Source organism: Mauremys mutica, chromosome 19 (assembly GCF_020497125.1).
Source record: "Mauremys mutica isolate MM-2020 ecotype Southern chromosome 19, ASM2049712v1, whole genome shotgun sequence".
Taxonomy (NCBI): domain Eukaryota; kingdom Metazoa; phylum Chordata; order Testudines; family Geoemydidae; genus Mauremys; species Mauremys mutica.
Genome location: NC_059090.1, coordinates 7097545 through 7117146, shown reverse-complemented (window position 1 = coordinate 7117146; position 19602 = coordinate 7097545). Strand labels below are relative to the sequence as shown.

At 45.9% G+C, this 19602-nt stretch overlaps 2 protein-coding genes and 1 non-coding gene across 9 annotated transcripts in view; 1 reads left to right on the top strand and 2 right to left on the bottom strand.

Annotated features, from left to right (window-relative positions):
• The window catches only part of AP2B1 (adaptor related protein complex 2 subunit beta 1), a 108115-nt gene extending 88782 nt beyond the window's left edge, over positions 1-19333 (bottom strand). For 2 of the 7 annotated variants that reach the window (XM_044993263.1, XM_044993270.1), the window contains exons 1-4: positions 11238-11424; positions 6987-7044; positions 2993-3098; positions 1166-1301 (exon numbers count right to left, since the gene is read on the bottom strand). In XM_044993263.1, the coding sequence (XP_044849198.1) occupies positions 1166-1301; positions 2993-3098; positions 6987-7023 (279 nt within the window). In that variant the 5' untranslated portion in view covers positions 7024-7044; positions 11238-11424. Of the gene's footprint in view, positions 1-1165; positions 1302-2992; positions 3099-6986; positions 7045-8270; positions 8449-8841; positions 8901-10422; positions 10441-11237; positions 11425-11817; positions 11837-18325; positions 18404-19165 lie in introns of those variants that run through there. The other 5 variants (XM_044993264.1, XM_044993267.1, XM_044993269.1 and 2 more) reach the window with 5 other exon arrangements.
• On the top strand, positions 11322-18539 carry PEX12 (peroxisomal biogenesis factor 12). The gene is made up of 4 exons (XM_044993271.1): positions 11322-11483; positions 11814-11982; positions 13618-14171; positions 14993-18539. The coding sequence occupies exons 2-4, from the start codon at positions 11857-11859 to the stop codon at positions 15390-15392; spliced, it is 1080 nt and encodes a 359-aa protein (XP_044849206.1). The 5' UTR covers positions 11322-11483; positions 11814-11856; the 3' UTR covers positions 15393-18539.
• Positions 18577-18671, bottom strand: LOC123353322. The gene has a single exon (XR_006574464.1). It is a non-coding gene; the product is annotated as a Z30 small nucleolar RNA (small nucleolar RNA).
• Positions 19334-19602: the final 269 nt, after the last annotated feature.

The window sequence follows — 19602 nt, the reverse complement described above, 5'->3', positions numbered from 1 at the left end:
CCAAAATTCACCCCCTCCATAACACATTAGAGGGGAAATTTTAAAGCAGGAAAAGGAGGAGGTCAGAAAGTGCTACATCACTCACTAATAAGATATAATGGATAACTACATTCTGCCCCATGAGTCTGCTCATGTAGGGAGCTGCACCTTCACAGCTGACCTTGGAAAGCAGATGTCCCTTCTGAACATTCCCCCCCCACCCCCCCCCCCGCAGCAGCAGCAAGCTCACACCCTCCTGCCACACCAAAAGCTTAGAAACATGCTCTGACTTATTTACTGGTACTCTTTGGATGTTGGCAGGTCAATTCAATTCTATTTAGAGCATTAAGCCACAGTATACCAAGGAAATAAGTTCTTTTAGTCAAGTATGTTAGAAGATGTAGATATAAATGACATGGTAAAAGTATGTGAAATAATGAACAGTACAAGAAAGGTGGATCAGACTCTGTTATTTACTCTGATGACAAGAAAACAAGGGAACAATCAATGAAATTGAAAGGTAGGTAATTTAAAACTGATAAAAGGAAATACTGTTCTAAATAAACAGGGGGGAGGGATAGCTCAGTGGTTTGAGCATTGGCCTGCTAAACCCAGGGCTGTGAGTTCAACCCTTGAGGGGGCCATTTGGGGATTTGTCCTGCTTTGAGCAGGGGGTTGGACTAGATGACCTCCTGAGGTCCCTTTCAACCCTGACAGTCTATAATGTACAGTTAACCTGGGGAACTCATTGCCACAAGGTATTGAGACAAAGACGTTAGCAGGATTCAAAGGAGGACTAGACATTTCTATGGATAACCAGAAAGTCTGGAGTTATAATAAAGGCTAAAACATGACCAAGGAACAGAAACCCTCCTGCCTCAGGACATAAGCGACCCTCTAACTGATGGGGGTCAGTAAAACTTACTCTGGGTGGTCCTCTCAGAACCACCTACTGCCAGGCTTATGCAGCTTCTTCTGAAGCACCGGACACTTGCCACTGTCGGATATGGGATACTGGACTGGAGGGACCTCAGGTCTGAGACAATTTCCTGCACCCCCATGAGCCCAAGGACTGGGGAGTACAAGTACGTAGATTACCTGCAGCCTAGGAGAAGCACATGCCAAACAAAGCACATTGACGTGAACTGTATGAGGCTGTTTTCTGATGAGCCCTGGGCCAAATTACCTTCACAAAGCTGTTGACAGCCATAATGGCCATATCCGGCTGACTCTTGGCATAGTTCATTAGGTACAGGTACACCAGCTTCTTCAGCTCCAGGTTGTCGGTCTGCATGCAGTTCACCACATCTGGAAAGAGCGAGCTGGATAAAAGGAGAGTGGAGGGAGGGGAAAGCAAAGAAGTCAGATGAACTGTCGCACGAAGCGTAAATGACCCCTTTGACCGCATGACAGTGGAATCAACGGAGGCTAGGGGAAGTCTGAAGTTCTGTTCAAATCAGAGGGCACTTTCCGCCCCAAACAAAGTTTGGAGACGATTTTATAATAGTTAAATCATTTAATCTCCTCCTGTGTTTTCATATAAACCAGTGCCTAGAGCAGGTAAAATAACATGCTCTTATAGAAGACGTATCTGATTATGAAGTTGACTGAACAATGTTAACATCACGTCTAGTTCTGGGGTTCACCTAAAACAACAGGGAACGGAGCAACACTTCACAATGTTTAGTAGGGGACAGGAGAACTGATTTACACTGAAACTGTAAACCAAATTTCAACCCAGTATAATCTAAAACAATTAAGAGATTTAACCACAGCTCATATAAATGCCAAGTAGCAATCTGTAAACAGCACTTCAGAGGAAGGTTTTACTGGATTACTGCATCTCTCAGGTGAGTTATGCAGATCTCAAAGCTAATGGGTCCTGGGCCTTGGGGTATTTGAAAGGTGCTGTCTCTTTAGTTCAGCATCTCCACTGTCCTGCAGTGAAGTCATAATGCTAATTTGCAACCCTACATTCATTTCCCTGGCAACAGACCATGAACCCAGGATTATAACGATTTTACTGCAGGATACAGGAGAATCTGGAAGCCTTGACCGAAGCAAATTGCTGCAAAGACAACCTGAGAATACTTATAGCTATTTGCCTTTTGTATAAACATTCCTCTTTAGGAGTTTGATGCCGTGTTAAAAGCCCAGTTTGATGAGTTAGTTCAAATAATAACTTTGTCTGATAGCGACTGGCATACAGTCATCTGGAAACAATACCTCTGAGTTACCTTTTTAAACTAAAAACAACCCCCCCAGCTAGGCTAACAAGTGGATTAAAAAAATGTCAGCCCAGATAAGACACCTAACATAGCTAAACTACGAACAGGTTTTGTTTAACAAGACTTTGGCTAAACCGGCACTGGAGAATACTTTTTAATTCTGTGCATTCATTTATTGCCCATGTAAGTGAAGAACCAGAACTGGTTTGAACCAAGCAAAGTGCTAGCAAGCTTCTTCCCAACCACCACCACCACCACCTTCCAGCAATCAAATAAAGCACTTGATCCTGGCCTATGATGCCTCTACTCTTCCAGCCCTGGAGTTCCCCAAAGGAGATGCCCATTCATTCCCAGTTTAGGACAGTATGATGGACAAATATCCATAGAAATTAAGAGGAGACCAGCAGGATAGAGTATTGGACTGGGACTCAGGAGACCAGGGTTCTGTTCCTAGCTCTGCCACTGGCCTGCTGAGTAACCTTGGGCAAGTCACTTCCCCCCCACTCTGTGCCTCAGTTTCCCCATCTGCAACATGGGCATGATCCTCCTCTCTTTCATAAAGTGCTTTGAGACCTACTGGTGAAGAGTGCTATATAAGAGCTAAATGCATTTCACTTGTAACTGGGTCAAAATTAGTAACAAGGTTTCCAGATGTTCAGAATCCATCAAACCTCCCAAACGATTGTGTGAATTCAAATGCTATCACAGTGTTTCAGGACAGAAAGGCTCCCAACACAGGAGATGATGAAGTTGGAGACCATATGGGAGAGGGAAAAAGCCTTTACCTGACATCCTTCCCCACAGTCATGGCAGCAATAACCTTCTTCACCGCTTCTTTCCTCTTCTCTTTCTTCTCATTGTTGAGTTCGGCCTTCAGTTCAAAGATCTCTCCTGCAAGGAGACAGAACAGTCTGAATTTCATGAAACCAGTGGCTCTAGCTTTAAAGTTACCAAAGTGACTTGTGCTCCCATCAACGCTGAAATGCTGCTTCCATCATCTTTGGGCTAGTGGATGATTCATGAGGTTATAGGAGGCCCCAGAAGAACCGCAGCAAGAGCTGCACTGGGGAAAATAGAAAACCACCAAACGGGAGGCCCAAATTTGACAGCCTGGGGCAGAAGAGACCAGCAATGAGTCAGAGTGATTAGCCTTTGGAGCAGAGCTCCAACATTGCTCAGCCCATTCACCAGTTAAACAGCAGTGCTGATGAGCTCCTAAGCTTGGTAAGTGATCTTAAGAATATCTGGGGTTTGCTGCTCAGACAAGAGAAATCAGGTGATCTTCTTTGCTCTAGCAATGGTGTGGAGGCCACGGCCACAAAGAAAAATGCTAATAAAAGCCACAACGTATGTCAGAATCTCACCACTTTCCAGGGCACTAAACCACATCGCTAAATTAGCCGCTGAGAAAGAGCACAAAGAAACTACCATATAACAAGGATCAAAAAGATCGAGGGTGCAGAGAGGGGAGACACTGGACTAGAACGTGTAAGAAACTGTGGCTCAGTTTAGCAGAGAATTCTGCCCAGACTTTCCTAGCTTCATTCTTGTCACTGTTTGCTTCCTGCAAGCGCCAGTGAGGGAACAGTGGGATGACACAGATCACTGTGCAATACAAGCACGGCAGGACCAGCAGCGTCAAAAATAGGGAAGGACAATTTTAGTCAAACAAAAAAACCCAAAAAACAGGTGAGGCAAAAAGATAGAACAAACAAAAGACACTCAAGGAAGAATCATGCCTGGATTCAGAGACCACCTATAAAATAACTGAAGAGACCCTTCCTGAGATTAATTCTTCCAGCTATACCCTTGTACAAACTCAGTTGAGGCCTTAACTCTGCTCAGACAGCAGCTGTAGGACACGCCTGGTTTGGAAAGGAAGCAAACCCTTCCCTCACTGGGAGCTGATTTCCCAGAGTAGGCATCACTATCATCCGAAACCACAAGCCACCTAACAAGGACACACAGCACAGCAGGAGTCAATGGTAACATCAGGGGTAAGCTTTTGTGGAGGATCAAAGAGCCCCTGGCAATGCTACGCACTAGCTCAAACCTTTGCTCCACACAGACCAATGCAGACAAACTACTGTAGGATTCTCCTGGAGAGCCCATGATTGCAATATAGAAGGGCTGAATGGTATGAGAGGTGCCTGTTTCCCAGATGTTTGTGTGGGTCTAAAAATATCTGGCAGAGCCAAAAACGTTTTTAGGGGGTGGAGGGTGGCCTTTGGAATGGGAACAAGGACTTCTAATCTGAAAGCATGATAGCAAACAGCTATGAGAACAAAGCTGCATTTTCTGTCCCTACAGATTTTCTGGTTTCTCTCGATCGCTGCTCAAACAGGAAAAGGAACCAGCAAGCCAGGAGTCTATATGTGACAACAGTCCCTTTGGAATGGAAAGTTGTGCTGTTGATTCCACCATGCCAGACTGCAGGTGGAGGAAATGAAGGCAATTATCTAAACCGCAAACAAAATATGGCAAGGGATTTGAAAACTATAAAGAACACATTGAGGAAACGGATTCGTTAGCATCAGGCACTATTGTTGATCTTGTTTAAAAGCCAGTAATGCGATATGGGCCAGTGAAACCTGCTTGGCATTTCATACCAACTCATTTAAAAGAAGACTGCAATCAATATCCTTAAAGATGTTTTATTCCAAATGGCATTTTTAGGACAGCCTAGCAGGCAGGCATGTCTGGGAAAAAGGCAAAGCAGCCTGGCATGCTGAGAGGTACATAAATCCTACTTTTCTCCCTAAACATTAGCTCAGTTCGTGAAGCCTAGCAAGTGCCGTTTGATTCACGAATACACTGGGTGCCAAGAGCTTTGATCAGGCAACACCAGGAAGTCAAAAAGGAATGAACTGCAAAGATGATAGTCATAAACTATATGCCCTCTCACTTCCTCCGACGATGGGCCATTATGTTAGCAAGCTACAGTTTCCATAGGAAACAGCAGCAGCAGCAGAATTGGCTTGTAGAACGATGCATTAAAGGTGCTGAGTTGTTATAAATGACTTTTATAATGCTGTAAATTCACACTGTGTTTAACAGAGTAAAGTATGTTCCCTGCCCTAGTGCCAATGACTCAAGCAGGCCATTGGGAAGGAGCAGAAGTTACTGTTCTGAAGAACAATGTTGTGGCTGCTTCCATTGCCAGCCATCTGAGAAAGACATCCAGCTCATAACTCTTATCGAGAGCAAGTCTGAGAGTCCGACTGAGCCAGTATGCAGCACCAGTGTTTTCCTTGTGTCTGCATCAGTTTCTGTAGAATGTACACACTTCTGTTTTTTTAAAAAAGTTATGGCAATCTTATAACTATCCCAGTGAGATCTAATTTCCTGCTGCCTGACTGAAACTGAAGCTAGGGCTGTCATTTCTCTCTAAGGGCTCATCTACATGGGGACACTCAGGAAAGTTGCTCCAAATTAACTTCTAAAGTGGATTAGTTAAATCATATTAAATCCCCGTGTGGACACACTTATTCAAAATTAAAGTGGCCTTAATTCAGTTTAGATGAATTTACTGTGAATTAAGCTAACACCAAATTAAGACCTCTTTAATTCTGAGTAAGAACATCCACACAGGGATTTACTGCAGTTTAACTAAACCATTTTAAATTCACACCTTTCATTAATCTGAATTCAATTGCCTGAGTCTCCCTGTGCAGAAAAGCTCTTAAAAAGACGTAAATTCATTTTGTTTCAATAGGGTGTTCACTCTGAAGCATAGTGACAACACAAATGGCAATACGGATCATTCAGCAGAAACGTTTAGACATTCTGACACAGCTGAAGGAGCTAGAGCCAAAAATCAACATTTTCCCCCAACCCAGATTCTGATCTGCAGCCATAACAAAATGCAGGATCAGCAGCACTAACGTCCAAAGAAAAGGCAGAGTTTAGAGGGCTTGGAGTTAATGGTCTGTATTTACTGCTAGTCCCTTAGGCCAGAGTTTAAGAGTAAGACAAATGACTCCACAGTGGTGGAGTAAGGGAACGCCTCCCTGAAGTGTGCACCATGACTACTTTATACCCATGAGCCACGATATGTCAGAAACACCACCTCTTTCAACAAGGTGTTACAGATGATCACTAGGGCTAAGTGACACCCCTGGTTACAGTAAAGTCATGTGGAGCACAGGGGTGAGGAGGAGTTTGGATGGGGGAGGGATGAATTGGATATCTGGCTCTTCTGGTAGATTTCTCCATGGATTTTGAGAAGGCAGCAAGAGAGGACCCACTTTTTAGAAAAGAGTCTGTTGTGAGCTCATAACAAGCCTTCCAAATGGCTAAAAATGTGCACATATAAACACCCAGACCCTTCAAGCCTGTTCTTCCCTGCCACCCAACCCAAGCACACGTCTAGTTGTCTGACTGGACAACTGTCCATGGTCCTGAACCCTCAATCCAGCCCTAAACCTCAAAACAAGTCAAACATTTCAAATCTCCAAGTTTTGCTTCTCTGATGCTGCGGAAAATCAGGGAGTCAGGAAAGGTAATTTGAGTCACTGAGTTTGTGCATTGCAAAACTATTCAGCACTTCAGTCCTGCCTTTTGATGCTACCAGAGGAAAAGGGGGAAGGAGGGGCTCAGTGACTGTTTCATGGCCTACTTTTGAAGAACTTCTCCCTGGATGATTGAGAGGAGAAATGGGGACAAAGCTAACAGGAGAGCACAAATTCTTCCAAGTGGAGTTCCAAAAAGCCACTTTAAAATGATAGCCAGCCAGCATCTCCAGGAACCTGCAATATTTGGTAAGAGTTTAAAGCTAACCTTTTTTATTGGTTGTAAAATACTTGGAGTCCGTCATGGTTCCGATTCCTTAGCACACCTGCAAGAACAATGAGCATGTGAATAGAAGTTGCAATCACTGTCAACCACTATGCAAACTACACCACACAGAGAAACAAGGCTTGGCAGGAATATTGTAAGGGAAAAAGGGTTTGTACATACAACCTTTGTGCCGCACCAACTAGTGAGGTAACTTAGCAAATACTTTTTTTTTTTTTTAATCGAGGAAGTTTCAACTGAAGTTTGCTGGCAAAACACAGCAGTTTGTTTTTGATAGGGCAGAAAAGGGGTTCAACAATCTCCCACCCTGTTCTTTCAATCCTCCCTGGTGTGGATGTTTTTAATTATACTGAGGGAGAGAACCTTTAGGTGTTCTCCAGATATTTCATTCACCTCCTCCCCTCAAAAGTGAGGTTATATTTAAGAAGTGTTCATTTATGGAAACCGATTCACGTTTCAGAACAACCCATTTCAGACAATGGAGGGACATAAGTAAGGAAAGGGTAGTCTCCCCCTACTGGTGCATTTTGGGGTTGCATCACAGAAGTAACCGCAAACCAGACCGTTCCCCACATGCATCAAAAAAACGTTTTTCCTCATACACAAAGCATCACTTTTTAAAAAAGTGTTTTACAAGAAACTTATGGAAACTTGAAGCTGAAATCTTTTCCATCTCACTACCACGCTATCTGGACGCTGGCTTGTTACTGTAGGGCTGCACTGCAAATGCTGGTTTGCTGTTATAGGTACGTTGGTCATGAGGACCAGGTTGCATGGGGACACGTTGGTCTGTTACTACAGGACTCTAGTCAGAATGGCTTCCCGACTACTTGCACTTCTTTGTTTCACAAAACGGAGTGGATTACCAACAACATGTACAAATTATAGGGACATCACAAACATATCAGGAAGAATGTAGAATCCATTTCACCTTTTTTTTTTTTTTAAATGTGATTCGTGACGGCCAGGGAGGAAAGAGACTCTCCCACAAACTATTAGACAGTACCAGGGGAAAAGACAAGCATGGGAGAAAGAAGTCTCATTTCTTTTGATTATTAAATTAGTATCACAGCCGAAAACCTGAAATATAACTTGCCCCTATAATTATCCAATCAACTCCTTTCCTAATTTTTCTCCCTCTCCTTTCCTGGTTTTGTCTGATCTCCTTTCTTGTCTTATGTGCATTTCTGTCTTCTCCATTTCTCTTGCTCTCCCTGTCTCCACTCATTGCTGCTTCTCTCTCTCCAGCTCCTATTTCACGCTTACCCTTCCTTTTTTCCTGGGATAGGGACACCTCTGTTCTTCCTAATGACTCTTCCTCAGCTGAAAAACTGATGTGGATCCCCGTGTAACAGACTGAGCCTGCGCCCTCCTCCTGTCAGCCTGAAGTGTTGGCTACAAAACAAACAAGACAGCTTTTCCCCACAGGCTGATTCTGCTGCCTCCACAGAGCTCCCAGAGAACAAATCTGGTTTTGAACTCTTTCTGTCCCAAAAGAATAGCAGACCAGCACCACTTCCTGTCTGTGCTGCTCATCCCCCACCACGCTAAACACATCCTTTTGGAGCTTCTGGTCCTATCATACCTCCTTCCCTCATATTATGCTTATCTATTCTCCTTTGCCTCCAGATGATGCTTAATGCTATTGTTTCTCTTGCTTCAGCAGTAAAGTTACTGTGAGTAGTAAGAGCAGAAGTAATGAGATAATCCTGGTCACTTTCTGTTTTCTCCATGTGGGAGACTCTAGGCACAGCTGTAATCCTGTCCAGCTGCCAAGGAGTGGGAAACAGCAATCCTCATTAGATCTTGCCTGTGGTGCTCTCGCAGGTGTACCTACCCTCAGCCCAGCAGCTGCAGCAGGGTGACCTTGATCACGATTGTTCACTCTGGTTCTGCTACTGCTTTACCACTGGGCTAGCTTTGTGTTTGGGAACATCAACACAAGAGGTAATTTTGAAAACAGAGACAGAGAAGGATACTCAAAAAAAAAAAAAAAAAAAAAAAGGAGGGGAGGGATATAGCATCACTTTGAATTTAAACTCCTGAAGCTTACCAGTCTTGGCAGCAATCCCCATAGCTTTCCAAGAGAGGAAGTTGCTACAAGTCTCATTTCATAATTAAAAATGCAGCCTACTTGCAGCTGCAATGTTATTGCTGACACACTGCTTAGGATTTTAGCCCAGTTTGAAAGAGAACTTAAATGTCTTTCATTCACTAAAGTAACAGGCACATTACCAGTTTTATGAGAATTAATGTAGTTCTTACTATGCTTTAGTAGACCCTGGACTGATTTAGTCTGGTATTCTAATAATGGCCAATACCTGGTTATTTAAGGAAAGGCCAGAAACTCAATAATACACATTTAACTAACTGTGCAATGCAACACAGAGGAGGAAAATTCCTTGCTAAACTTCACAGGTGACCTTTATGCCCTGAAGCCTGAGACTTCATTACCCTTATTATTTTAGCTTGCTCAGCTACAAATGTCTTTAGCACTCATAAAATTACTCCACTCTTATTTAAATCTAGTGACAGTACATGTCTTAATGACCTCCTGATTTGGCAGACACAAATAACATTTAAGACTATTATTTTAATAAGTACCACAGCTACAATATTCCAAATACAATACAAGGCTGCCTTTCCCCAGGTGCAGAGTATTTTGCTTCATTCTGTGTTTGAGCTAGCTTCACATATGCTGTCAAAGGCAATTTCCCAGTGGTACTCAGTATAATCTGGTTTACTAAGCAAACACATTACAGGGCACAGCTAGTCTCAAGTGAAACCCAAGAAACAAAGAGAGACAAGAGAGCAGTGATTCACAAATGACAATGGTTTCAAGTAACTGTCAAGGAAATGCCAGCTTCTGCTGCACAATTCAAAACAGGAGGAAAGCTGAAACATTTTTAAAGATGGAAAACAGCCATTTTTATTAGCAAGAACTGAGGGATGTTTAAAGATGAGAGAGGTTGTAAAGTAACAATAGCTCATCTTTGCCATCCTGGAACCCAGTGTCTAACCAGCACCTGCTAAACTCAGAACAAGTAAACTGGGAATGTTTTTGAGGTTTGCAACAAAAGGCCTATGTTCACTCCCAGACAAGAACAAGAACATGACAAGAAAATACCCAGTAGGCTCTAGTCTCATCTAGCAGCCCAGCTGGCTCACCAGCATGTTGTTCCTTTAAGTGTTTGAAATTCAAATTTAGATTGAACCAGATGTGTCTAATTCAGTGACTACAGCAGGAATAAAGGAATCACTACATCCAGAGGCAGTCTTGCACAATAGCCTCAAAGAAAGATGGGTCTTGTAACTGATGAACACTAACCCTGGCCACCCAAAACTCCATAACAGCAATCTAGAGCCCTATCTAGTTTTGTGCCCAGCCCCGGGTAACCTCAGGGGTGAAGACACTAACCTTCTTAAAATCTAAAAGGGAAAAGTCTCAGACTGAGACAATCTGAGTGGATGATTAATCTGGGAACTCTGGAAAGGGAACAGTCCCAGTTGGTACATAGAAGCTAGACACGCTCTGGATCAATGGGTGGGTCCCCAATCTCCCTAGGAAACAGCCCCGGTTTCACCACATTAAGCGCTGGGCCAGCCCACCCAGCTGTGTGCGCTTCATCCCCCCAGGAACAGCTCCTGGGTGGCGAGGGACGGTCCGAGTGGGGCTGGGCATAGGCGGCGAGTTATATGGGCCTGGGGTGCCCCTGCTCCATCAATATTTAGGAACGTGGGTCCGGCTCCACCAAGGTTTGGGCTTAATGCGCTTCGGGGGGGGACACGGGATCCAGGGCAGCCTGGGGTGTTAGCGGGGGGCCTGGCGCTGGCAGCAGCGAGTGACCCGGCCCCAGCCCGCTCCCTCCCCGCCCCCATTCCCCCTCCCCGCCTCTTCCAGCTCCCGCCCCCTCCCACGGCGACGCCCGCGCCAGGCCCCCCGCGAGCCCCCCCGGACCCCGCGTCCCCCTGAAGCGCGGGGCCCGGCCTGGCCCGGGGCCGCTCTGGGGGCAGCGCAGGTGCCGGGCGAAGGGGGGCGAGAGGCCGCAGCGGTGGGGAAAGGGGCCGCGGCCTCCAATCGCTCCGCCCGGCGCCGGCGGGGCTGGGAACAAAGGGCGGCGGGACCCGCTCCCCTTCCTGCGCCCTGCCCCAGCCGCGCCCCGGGCCCCCCTCCGGGCCCCCCCCGCCGGGCCTGTTCCATGGAGCGGGCGGGCGGGGCCGGCCCACACTCACCGCGGCGTCGGGCGCAGGGCGGGGCGACACACACACACCGCTGCGGAGGCGGCGGCCGGGGACGGGAACCGGAAGCGGGGCGGCTCGGAAGACTCAGGGCGATAGAGTCCCCCCCTCCCGCTGCCTAGAGTGTCCGCGCCGCCGAGGCCATAGAGACGCGGCGGGGGGGCAGAGCGTCGCCTCTTGCTCCCGCTTCCGGGGGCTGCTCTGAAGTGGGGCCCGGAACAGCCCGGGAGCGGCGCTGGGGTAAGTGTGGGGCCGGGCCGGCGAGACCCAGCCCTCCCCCGGAGCCTGGTCCCCGAGCGAGACCCCCCCCCGCCGCGAGCTCGGACCTCCCCGGGGCTGCTCGCCAAGGCTGTTTCCATGGCGCTTTTCACCCATTTCCTGGAGGCTCCTTCGCCCATCGGCTGAGACAGCCCAGCTGCCCCCCCCACCCCCTCCAGGTCCCCGGGGGGGGCGGCACAGGTGCCAGCGTCACGGCAGCTGCTCAGCCTACAGCCCGTTCCCTTGGGCTGGGAGGGATTTTCAGCATTAAAACACCCCACCCCACCCCAACTCCTGCTTCCTTTGTCCCAGCTACCGTGGGGGGAGGTCGGGATCCTTCCGCACGGAGGACGCCATGGCGGAGCACGGGGCTCATCTCACCGCGGCTTCAGCCAGCGAGGACAGGCCTTCCATCTTCGAAGTGGTGGCCCAGGACAGCTTGATGTCAGCAGTGAGACCTGCACTTCAGCATGTGGTCAAGGTAAAGATCCCTCCCCCGCCCCCCGGCTTTAGGGAGGAGGTGGTATCCATAGAGCACGAGAAATGTGAACATATAAAATACAGCACCAAGTGAGTTTGGTGTTACATTAGGCCAAGTTAAAAGGTATGTGTATTTCATAGGGGGACTAGTACCTTCTAATGTCTCCACCTAGCAGCATCTGCTTATAGCATTGAAGTCTCAGTGACAGTGTTACTTGATTGCATTTACAAAACTTTACTGCAGCAGTCTTATTTCAAGGAAGGGCATATGCCAGTATTATCACTGGAAACACCTAGTGGCAAGGGTTTACTACTCCATCATAAACATGTGCTATGGATTGAACCTTAAAAGACAAGGTTTTTTGTGTCATGATTCTGAAAATAAGTGACAGTGTTCAAGTTGAATGTGTGTCAAGCATGTGCTTGGTGTCAGTTAGCCTATCCATGAGAAGCAGTACAGGCTAATGATTAAAGCAGAATCAGTATCCTATTCCTGGCTCTGACACTGACTCTCCATAGACCCTAGGCAAGTCATTTAATTTCTGTGCCGTGTTTTTTCTATTTGTAAAATGAGGGATAATATATACTTCACACAGAGGTTGGGAGAGCTAATTAATTAACGTTGGAAAAGCACTTTGGTGATTGTTAAATGGAAGGTGCTATAAAAGGGCAAAGTGCTATCTTAGGATACAGAACTCCTGTGCCTGAGCAGGTGCAGTGGCTCAGTATAGCACACAGATTGTAACCTTTCTCCACTGCTGTTGCTATAATGGCACAGGAGCTGAGAATGCTCGACTCCCAGAAATAAAGTTAAAGGGTTCCTCTGTGTGGAAAGCAAGTTGCCCTGTGGTAGGTACATGACATTTCCTATGTGCTGTTGAAGAATGGGATAAATGGCATATAATTAGTGCACTGATTAGCACTCCATCTTCAGATCACTATGCAAACATTAACTAATCCACTCAGCAAGCCTGTGAGGGAGGGAAATGTTTTCTCCAGCTGGGGACACTCAAGCAGTGAAGTAAAGTGGCTTGTCCAAAAAAAAAAACAGATGAGGTCAAAAGCAGAACTAGGGCTGACTGGCACTCATGAGGTCTTGGCTCAGCGCTTAGATCACCTTTTTCTCTAGCACACAAAGGGATGAGTGCCCAGATCTAAGTCCTTCTGCCTGGACTGATGCTGACAATGCTACTTTAGTTCCAGACATGGAGTACTAAGGCACTTATATCGAACAAATGTTCATGGAGGGAAAACACACACATATACAGTGCATTTGAGTCTCCAGCTCAGCAAGGATACATACGCAGACAGTGTTTTAGGGGGTATACTTTCGTTATTGGGGAATGAGGGGGATCACTACCATGTCCCCTGTGAAATGCCCTTTACTCACCTTTCACCCCTGGAATTCACATCTGGCTTAAGTCACACATAGATACAGTATTGCCAGTCGTATGCTGGTAGCAAACTGAAGGATTTAATTTTCACCACGGGGCCAAAGTTCTATTAGCTAGTGTCTTATTCTGATCACTGCTCAAGTCTCTGTTTCTGAACCATTTCTTATACCGGATACATAGGCCATAATTGCTTTAACTGAGTGGCTCTTTGACACCATTTCCTTCCCTGTATCTTGTGTTAGGTGCTTGCTGAATCCAATCCTGGCCGCTATGGCTTCCTCTGGCATTGGTTTGATGAGATCTACACCCTCCTGGATCTGTTGCTCCAGCAGCATTTTCTGTCCAGGTGTAGTGCCTCTTTTTCAGAAAACTTCTATGGCCTAAAGAGGATAGCGGTGGGAGACAGCAAGGGGCTGCGTCAGCTGGCCAGTGCTGGGCTGCCGAAGAAGCAGCACTGGAAGTCTCTGCTCTTGTTGGTTCTCATTCCTTATCTGAAAACAAAGTTGGAGAAACTGGTTTCTAGTCTGAGGGAAGAGGACGAATATTCCATCCACCCTCCATCATCCTCCTGGAAGCGCTTTTACAGGGCCTTTTTAGCAGCCTATCCCTTTGTAAACATGGCCTGGGAGGGCTGGTTTCTCAGCCAGCAGCTGTGCTATATCCTTGGTAAGGCTCAGCATCATTCCCCACTGCTCGGCCTGGCTGGTGTACGCCTGGTTAGGCTGACAGCAGAGGACATCCAGGCGTTGGAGCAGAAACTAGCAGTAGCCACTGCAAGCCAGCAGCCAGCTCACAGGTGAGTTAGAAAGGAGCCAGACAAATACAGCTTTGAATTATTGCAGTCTTATGTGGGAATCTTGGGGCTGTCTTTCTATTCCCAGCTGGTGCTTTAGCATAAAACTGTCAGTGTTAAGAGGTACCATATAGGCATCAAACAGGGATCCTATTATTGTCAAATATGTTTCCTTTATATTTAAAACCTCAATGTGACCTTCTTTGAAGCGGGGAGCAGAGTCTAGTAGCCTGCCTGTCAGAGTTAACTTCAGAGGTCCCTGATTCCAAAACTGCCTTAACTTGCAGAAGCTCAGTCTCTGTGACCTGTTCAGTCCTTGGGTAGTCTTCTGAAACTGCCACCAAAGTGGGTGAGTGGGATCAACTGTCCACCAGTGGACTGGGACTAGCATTTCTGTTCCTACAGAAATCCTGATCAGAAGGCAATGAGTTCTGGACACTCCCAACCCGAGCTTGCTTTGAAACTAAACCATGGGTTAATTCCTTTGTACCCCAATCCTTCTCAACCCCACTCCTTCCACCTAAGAACTTCAATGGGTCTGGACCTACTTTCCAAGTTTTAAAAAAGTTCCGTGCCCCATGCACCAAATTACACCTCCCTAAAATACCTGTTGTTCGTTTCCTCAGTTGATTCTAAATAATGTAAACATCACACATTTGTAACAAGGTATCTTTTTAAAAAGCAGTAGCTGACTAGCCCTGAAGTCTCTCTCTGGTATGCAGTTGGGTACTGTCTCTGCACTATTGTCTATCAGCACTATTAGTTTACACAGGTGAGTGGGCAGGGTGCTAATTTTCTGTCTGTACCTTATCTCCCTGCTGCAGCATTAAGGAGCAAGTGCAATCAGCGGTGAAAAAAGCATTGGGAGGAGTTGCCTTATCCCTCTCCACCAGCCTCTCCGTGGGCGTGTTCTTCCTGCAGTTTCTGGACTGGTGGTACTCATCTGAGAACCAGGAGACCATCAAATCATTGACTGTGTTGCCTACTCCTCCGCCACCCATACACCTGGACTACAGCACAGGCTCACCTCTCTTACCAAAACTGAAGACAGTGTGCCCGTTGTGCCGCAAAATCCGAGCCAACGACACAGTCCTCTCCACATCCGGCTTTGTGTTTTGTTATCGCTGTGTCTACACTTATGTAAAGAGTCACCAAAGGTGCCCCATCACCGGCTATGCTACAGAGCTGCAGCACCTTGTTAAGCTGTACTCCCCTGAAAGCTGAAGGGAGTGCGCGGCGCTGACACTTACAAAGCAGATCCATAATTGGTGCAAGCACTGTATAGTCTAGGTTCTTGTACCTGGAACACAACTTTTGTGCCAGCCAGACTGTGTATAACACATTACTAGGGCAGCAGAAGGTACAGTGACCGTTTATTAGCAGAGTAATCAGGCTCTAAGGCACATTTGGACACTAGGTTCAGTAGCAGCACTAGGGTTTTTGTTGCCTTAAATGCTGCTCTATCCAATTCTGAGATGCTAGGGCTAGGCTGAGACTCTCAACCAGAAGGCTCTGGTGCTGAACACTTTCAAAGGCAGATACAGCCCTAAATAAACCACTGCTCAGCTCCAGCCTGGCATCTCCTAGGTTCCTAAGATTCATCATGTTCTCCCCAGCTCTGCTTCCAGACTATTCAATCTTGGCATTCACAAGGGAGCATTACAGAACAGGGCTAGGCCCACAATTCATGACAATTTGCCATAAATTTAACTCCCCACCCTCCCTAAATCTCCCCTTGGACAACTCAGGGGTGATGTTAGCAAGCCAGGCAGCACTAGCCCAAGCCAGGGAAAGGATGCCCTCTGTCTGAATTGGGTTTATTGAGCATATGTGACTGAAGCCAGATAAAAACTGGAACCGTGCCAATTCAGACTTGCTTTATTTAATAGATCCTCAAATCTGTTAGTGATTACTGACATTGCAAAGCTGCTTCTCTCTTCCTTCCTATCTATCATGATACTGGGAATTAGGACGTAACTAGACTTTTTCCACTTCTGTTATCTAATGGTTTAAAACCACTCAAACTGCTCATCTGAAAGTTTATATTTGCATGAACTGAATCAGACTGTAGCTGCTTTCATCATAATATATGGACAGTTGGTGGAGACCCAAAGGTCAGAGTAAAATCACACATGGTGGAAATTGTAATCAGGGAGCAGTGCCCTCATACTGAAGAGGAGCCAAGACTTAAGCTGCAGTTTGCCAGTTTTAATTAGGACTGGTGTAGTATAGCTTCATTTAGCACCTTACGTCCATTTGGTCATACTGAAATGTCTCCTTCGATAATCAGCCTGCTTAGAGATCAAAGTTGGCTAGTGGTGGTTTTAAGGTGATTCCTGCTTCCACAGCACTTTAGTTGATCTACTTAAGCACAGGTCATTTTAACCAGTTGGAAGGAGTGGGTTTTCATGAAGCGTGAACCTTGTTTTCTATTGAAACGACAGAGGGCAGCAGTAGACTATCCTAGCTGGTATGGTATTACAATACATTACAGAAACAGCAATTTAGCCTTCTAACAATGTGCTGCAAAGAACTTGTACAATCTTTTCACATTAAGAGCCAAGGTTTTTTTGTTTGTTTTTTTTAATCCTTTGAGGCCCAAGAAGGGTCCCTAACTCCTGTACCCTGCTAAAATGAAAGCTGTCACTTTACATACCAGACCAGTGCTAATGGCTACCTCTGCCTTTGGAGGCATATTAATAAGAAGGCAGGCTCATTTTGCTGCCTCCACAAATACTATGGGATCTACAAATATAGACACTTCACCAGCTTAAATGAGCTCACGCAAACACACCTTATTTGGGGGGGGGGGGGGGAAGTCACGTTCAGTGGAAGATTATTCAAGATTAAGTAGATTTTACAAGGCTTTTTAATATAGCTCAAATTTGAAATTAATTCATATCATCCATTACATCTTGCTTCAACAAATATTTCCCAACAGTTGTTACATTTTTTCTGAAAATTGATAACCCAGATGCTCCAGGAGAACAATACAACCTTATAACATGGCCAGCCCGAGAAGGCTTGATTACACAGATCTACAAACGTAGTCCCACTGACTCCAGTACAACTGCTCATGTAAATAAAGGCTACCAGACTGGGGCTAGAGTGTTTATTGAAAAGGTGGTTTTACGGTTAATTTTTTTCCCAGGGTTTTTTGGTGTCCAATAGTGCTGCTCACTCTCAGCCAGCAGAAGCGAAGAAAACAGTTTGTCTCCTTATTGCAGCTCATGACTGATCACTGACATTTCTGTTGAATTATGCTTAATCCTATGGACTTTGAACCTTTTAAGTTAATTTTAAATCAGTGATTCATTAGTGTCATGACCTAAGATTTATATAATTTTAAAGTCAGTACAGTAACTCTTCACTTAGTCATCCCAGTGAACATTAGCAACAAAACAATCAATTAGAGAACATGCTCATTTAAAGTTGTTCAATGCTCCCTTATAATGTTATTCAGTAGCTGCCTGCTTTGTCTACTGCTTTCAGAAAGAGCAGCCTGTTGGAGCTAGCTGGTGGGGGCTTGGAACCAGTTCCTATAAGTTCCCCACAGAGCAGGAGGCCATGACAGGGCTCAGGACAAAGGGAGCTTGCCTTTTTAAGTAGATCAGCAAGTTGAGACAGCAGCTGCTGCCAGCAATGTACTTAGAGCGGGGTTAACCTACCTAAAAGGGCAATGCGCATCTCTCTCTCTCTTACACATGGTGTGTGTGTGTGTCTCTGTCTCTCTCTGCCATGCTGTCATCATTGCTGTGTACAGTATTAAATTATGTTTAAAACTTATACTGTGTTATATATTTATAAATTACACACACACAGTATATGAATATGATGTCTTGACTGGTGAAAAAGATTCCCTGGAACCTAACCCCACACAATTTACATTAATTCTTATGAGGAAATTGGATTCGCTTAACATCATTTCACTTAAAGTAGCATTTTTCAGGAACATAACTACAACGTTAAGTGAGGAGTTACTGTACATGACCCTGGAACTTCAGTCTGTATTTGCACTTCAATTATTGTCTTAAGTAGAAAAAAATCTTTTTCTACCCCGGCATCTCTTTCTAATGAAGCAGGCTTTACTTAACTGGTTACATCCTTTATACATTCAGTATTGCTCTAAAATCCCCACTCAAGTCTTACGAAAAGACTGTGTCGGATTTGATGCTCCAATTAGTCCATTGTGCTCCATGTGAACAGACATCTGAACATGAAACTATTACTCAGACCTGAAAAAAAATGAAAGCTGAATTAGAACATAGTTTAAAAAGGCCTCATTAATAGCTATGGCATAATTTACTCATTTACAATGTAACCAAGTTTGCATATTTTATAAAAAGATAAATAAAATGGAAGAACATCCAAGATTCAATAGGTCATCCTCATTATAAGTAACCAGAATCAGCTCAGAGAGAAGATTATATTATCACACCCTGGTCAGAACCAAAACAAAATCTTGGCAATACCAGGTCAGACTATACTTCACTCATCATTGCTGTAGGCACATCTCACTCTGCCAATACATAACCTACTTTCTGTGGCAAAAAGCACCACTAATTCTAATTCTGAAACTGAAATGCTATTTTTAGACCAGTGATACTAAGACCTCAGTGGTTCAGGAGCCAAACTGACTATCAACATTACCCAGAAGAGCCACAGTAGTATGAATTCATTATTTCCATTTCCCTTTTTTAATTTTTTTATATATTTTCACAGCAAAATGACTGACCAAAGTGTTATTTTGTCAACTACAGCTGGTTAGTAACATAGTAAAAACATCCTGACTGGTTAATAATTAGGTTACACGATGTTTTAACAGCGTGTGTTGCAAAGAGCCGCAGGAGACATTAAAAGAGACACTGGGGGCTCTCGAAGCTCAATCTGAGTGTCACTGGTTTAGGCAGTGTTCCCTTGACTTGAGAAGACCCTTCCCAGATCTTCTCTCCTCCCCAGCCTCACTCCAAGATCTCACACGCTCAGGCCCCGTGTACCTGCAGCCGGTAGCCGCGCGGCTGTAGTGCAGCAGTGGCCACAGGCTGAGTGGGCAGCAGGGAGCTGGAGCGACCATGTGCCCCCGCCGCCCCCGAGCAGGAGCTGGACCTCGGAGCCCGTTTAAACCAGCCACTTCCCTTAGCTCTTCATTCGTGCGGCTGGGGCCGCTCCCCCGGGATCAGCCCCTCGGCCCGAGCCCGCCTGCCCCGGCTCACCAGGCTCCACGCTGCGCTCCGCCATGCGGGTCTACGACCCCACCGGCCCTTCCTGGCAGCCAATCACAGCGCCCCGTCTGGGTCACGGGTCAGCTGACTCAGGCTGCGGGCGGGGCTCTGGGACCTCAGAGCTGTGCTGCGGGGGCGGGGCTGGCTCAGGGAGGGGCGGGGCTCTGGGACTTCAGAGCTGGGCTGGGGGGCGGGCCCGAAGCGGGGAGGGG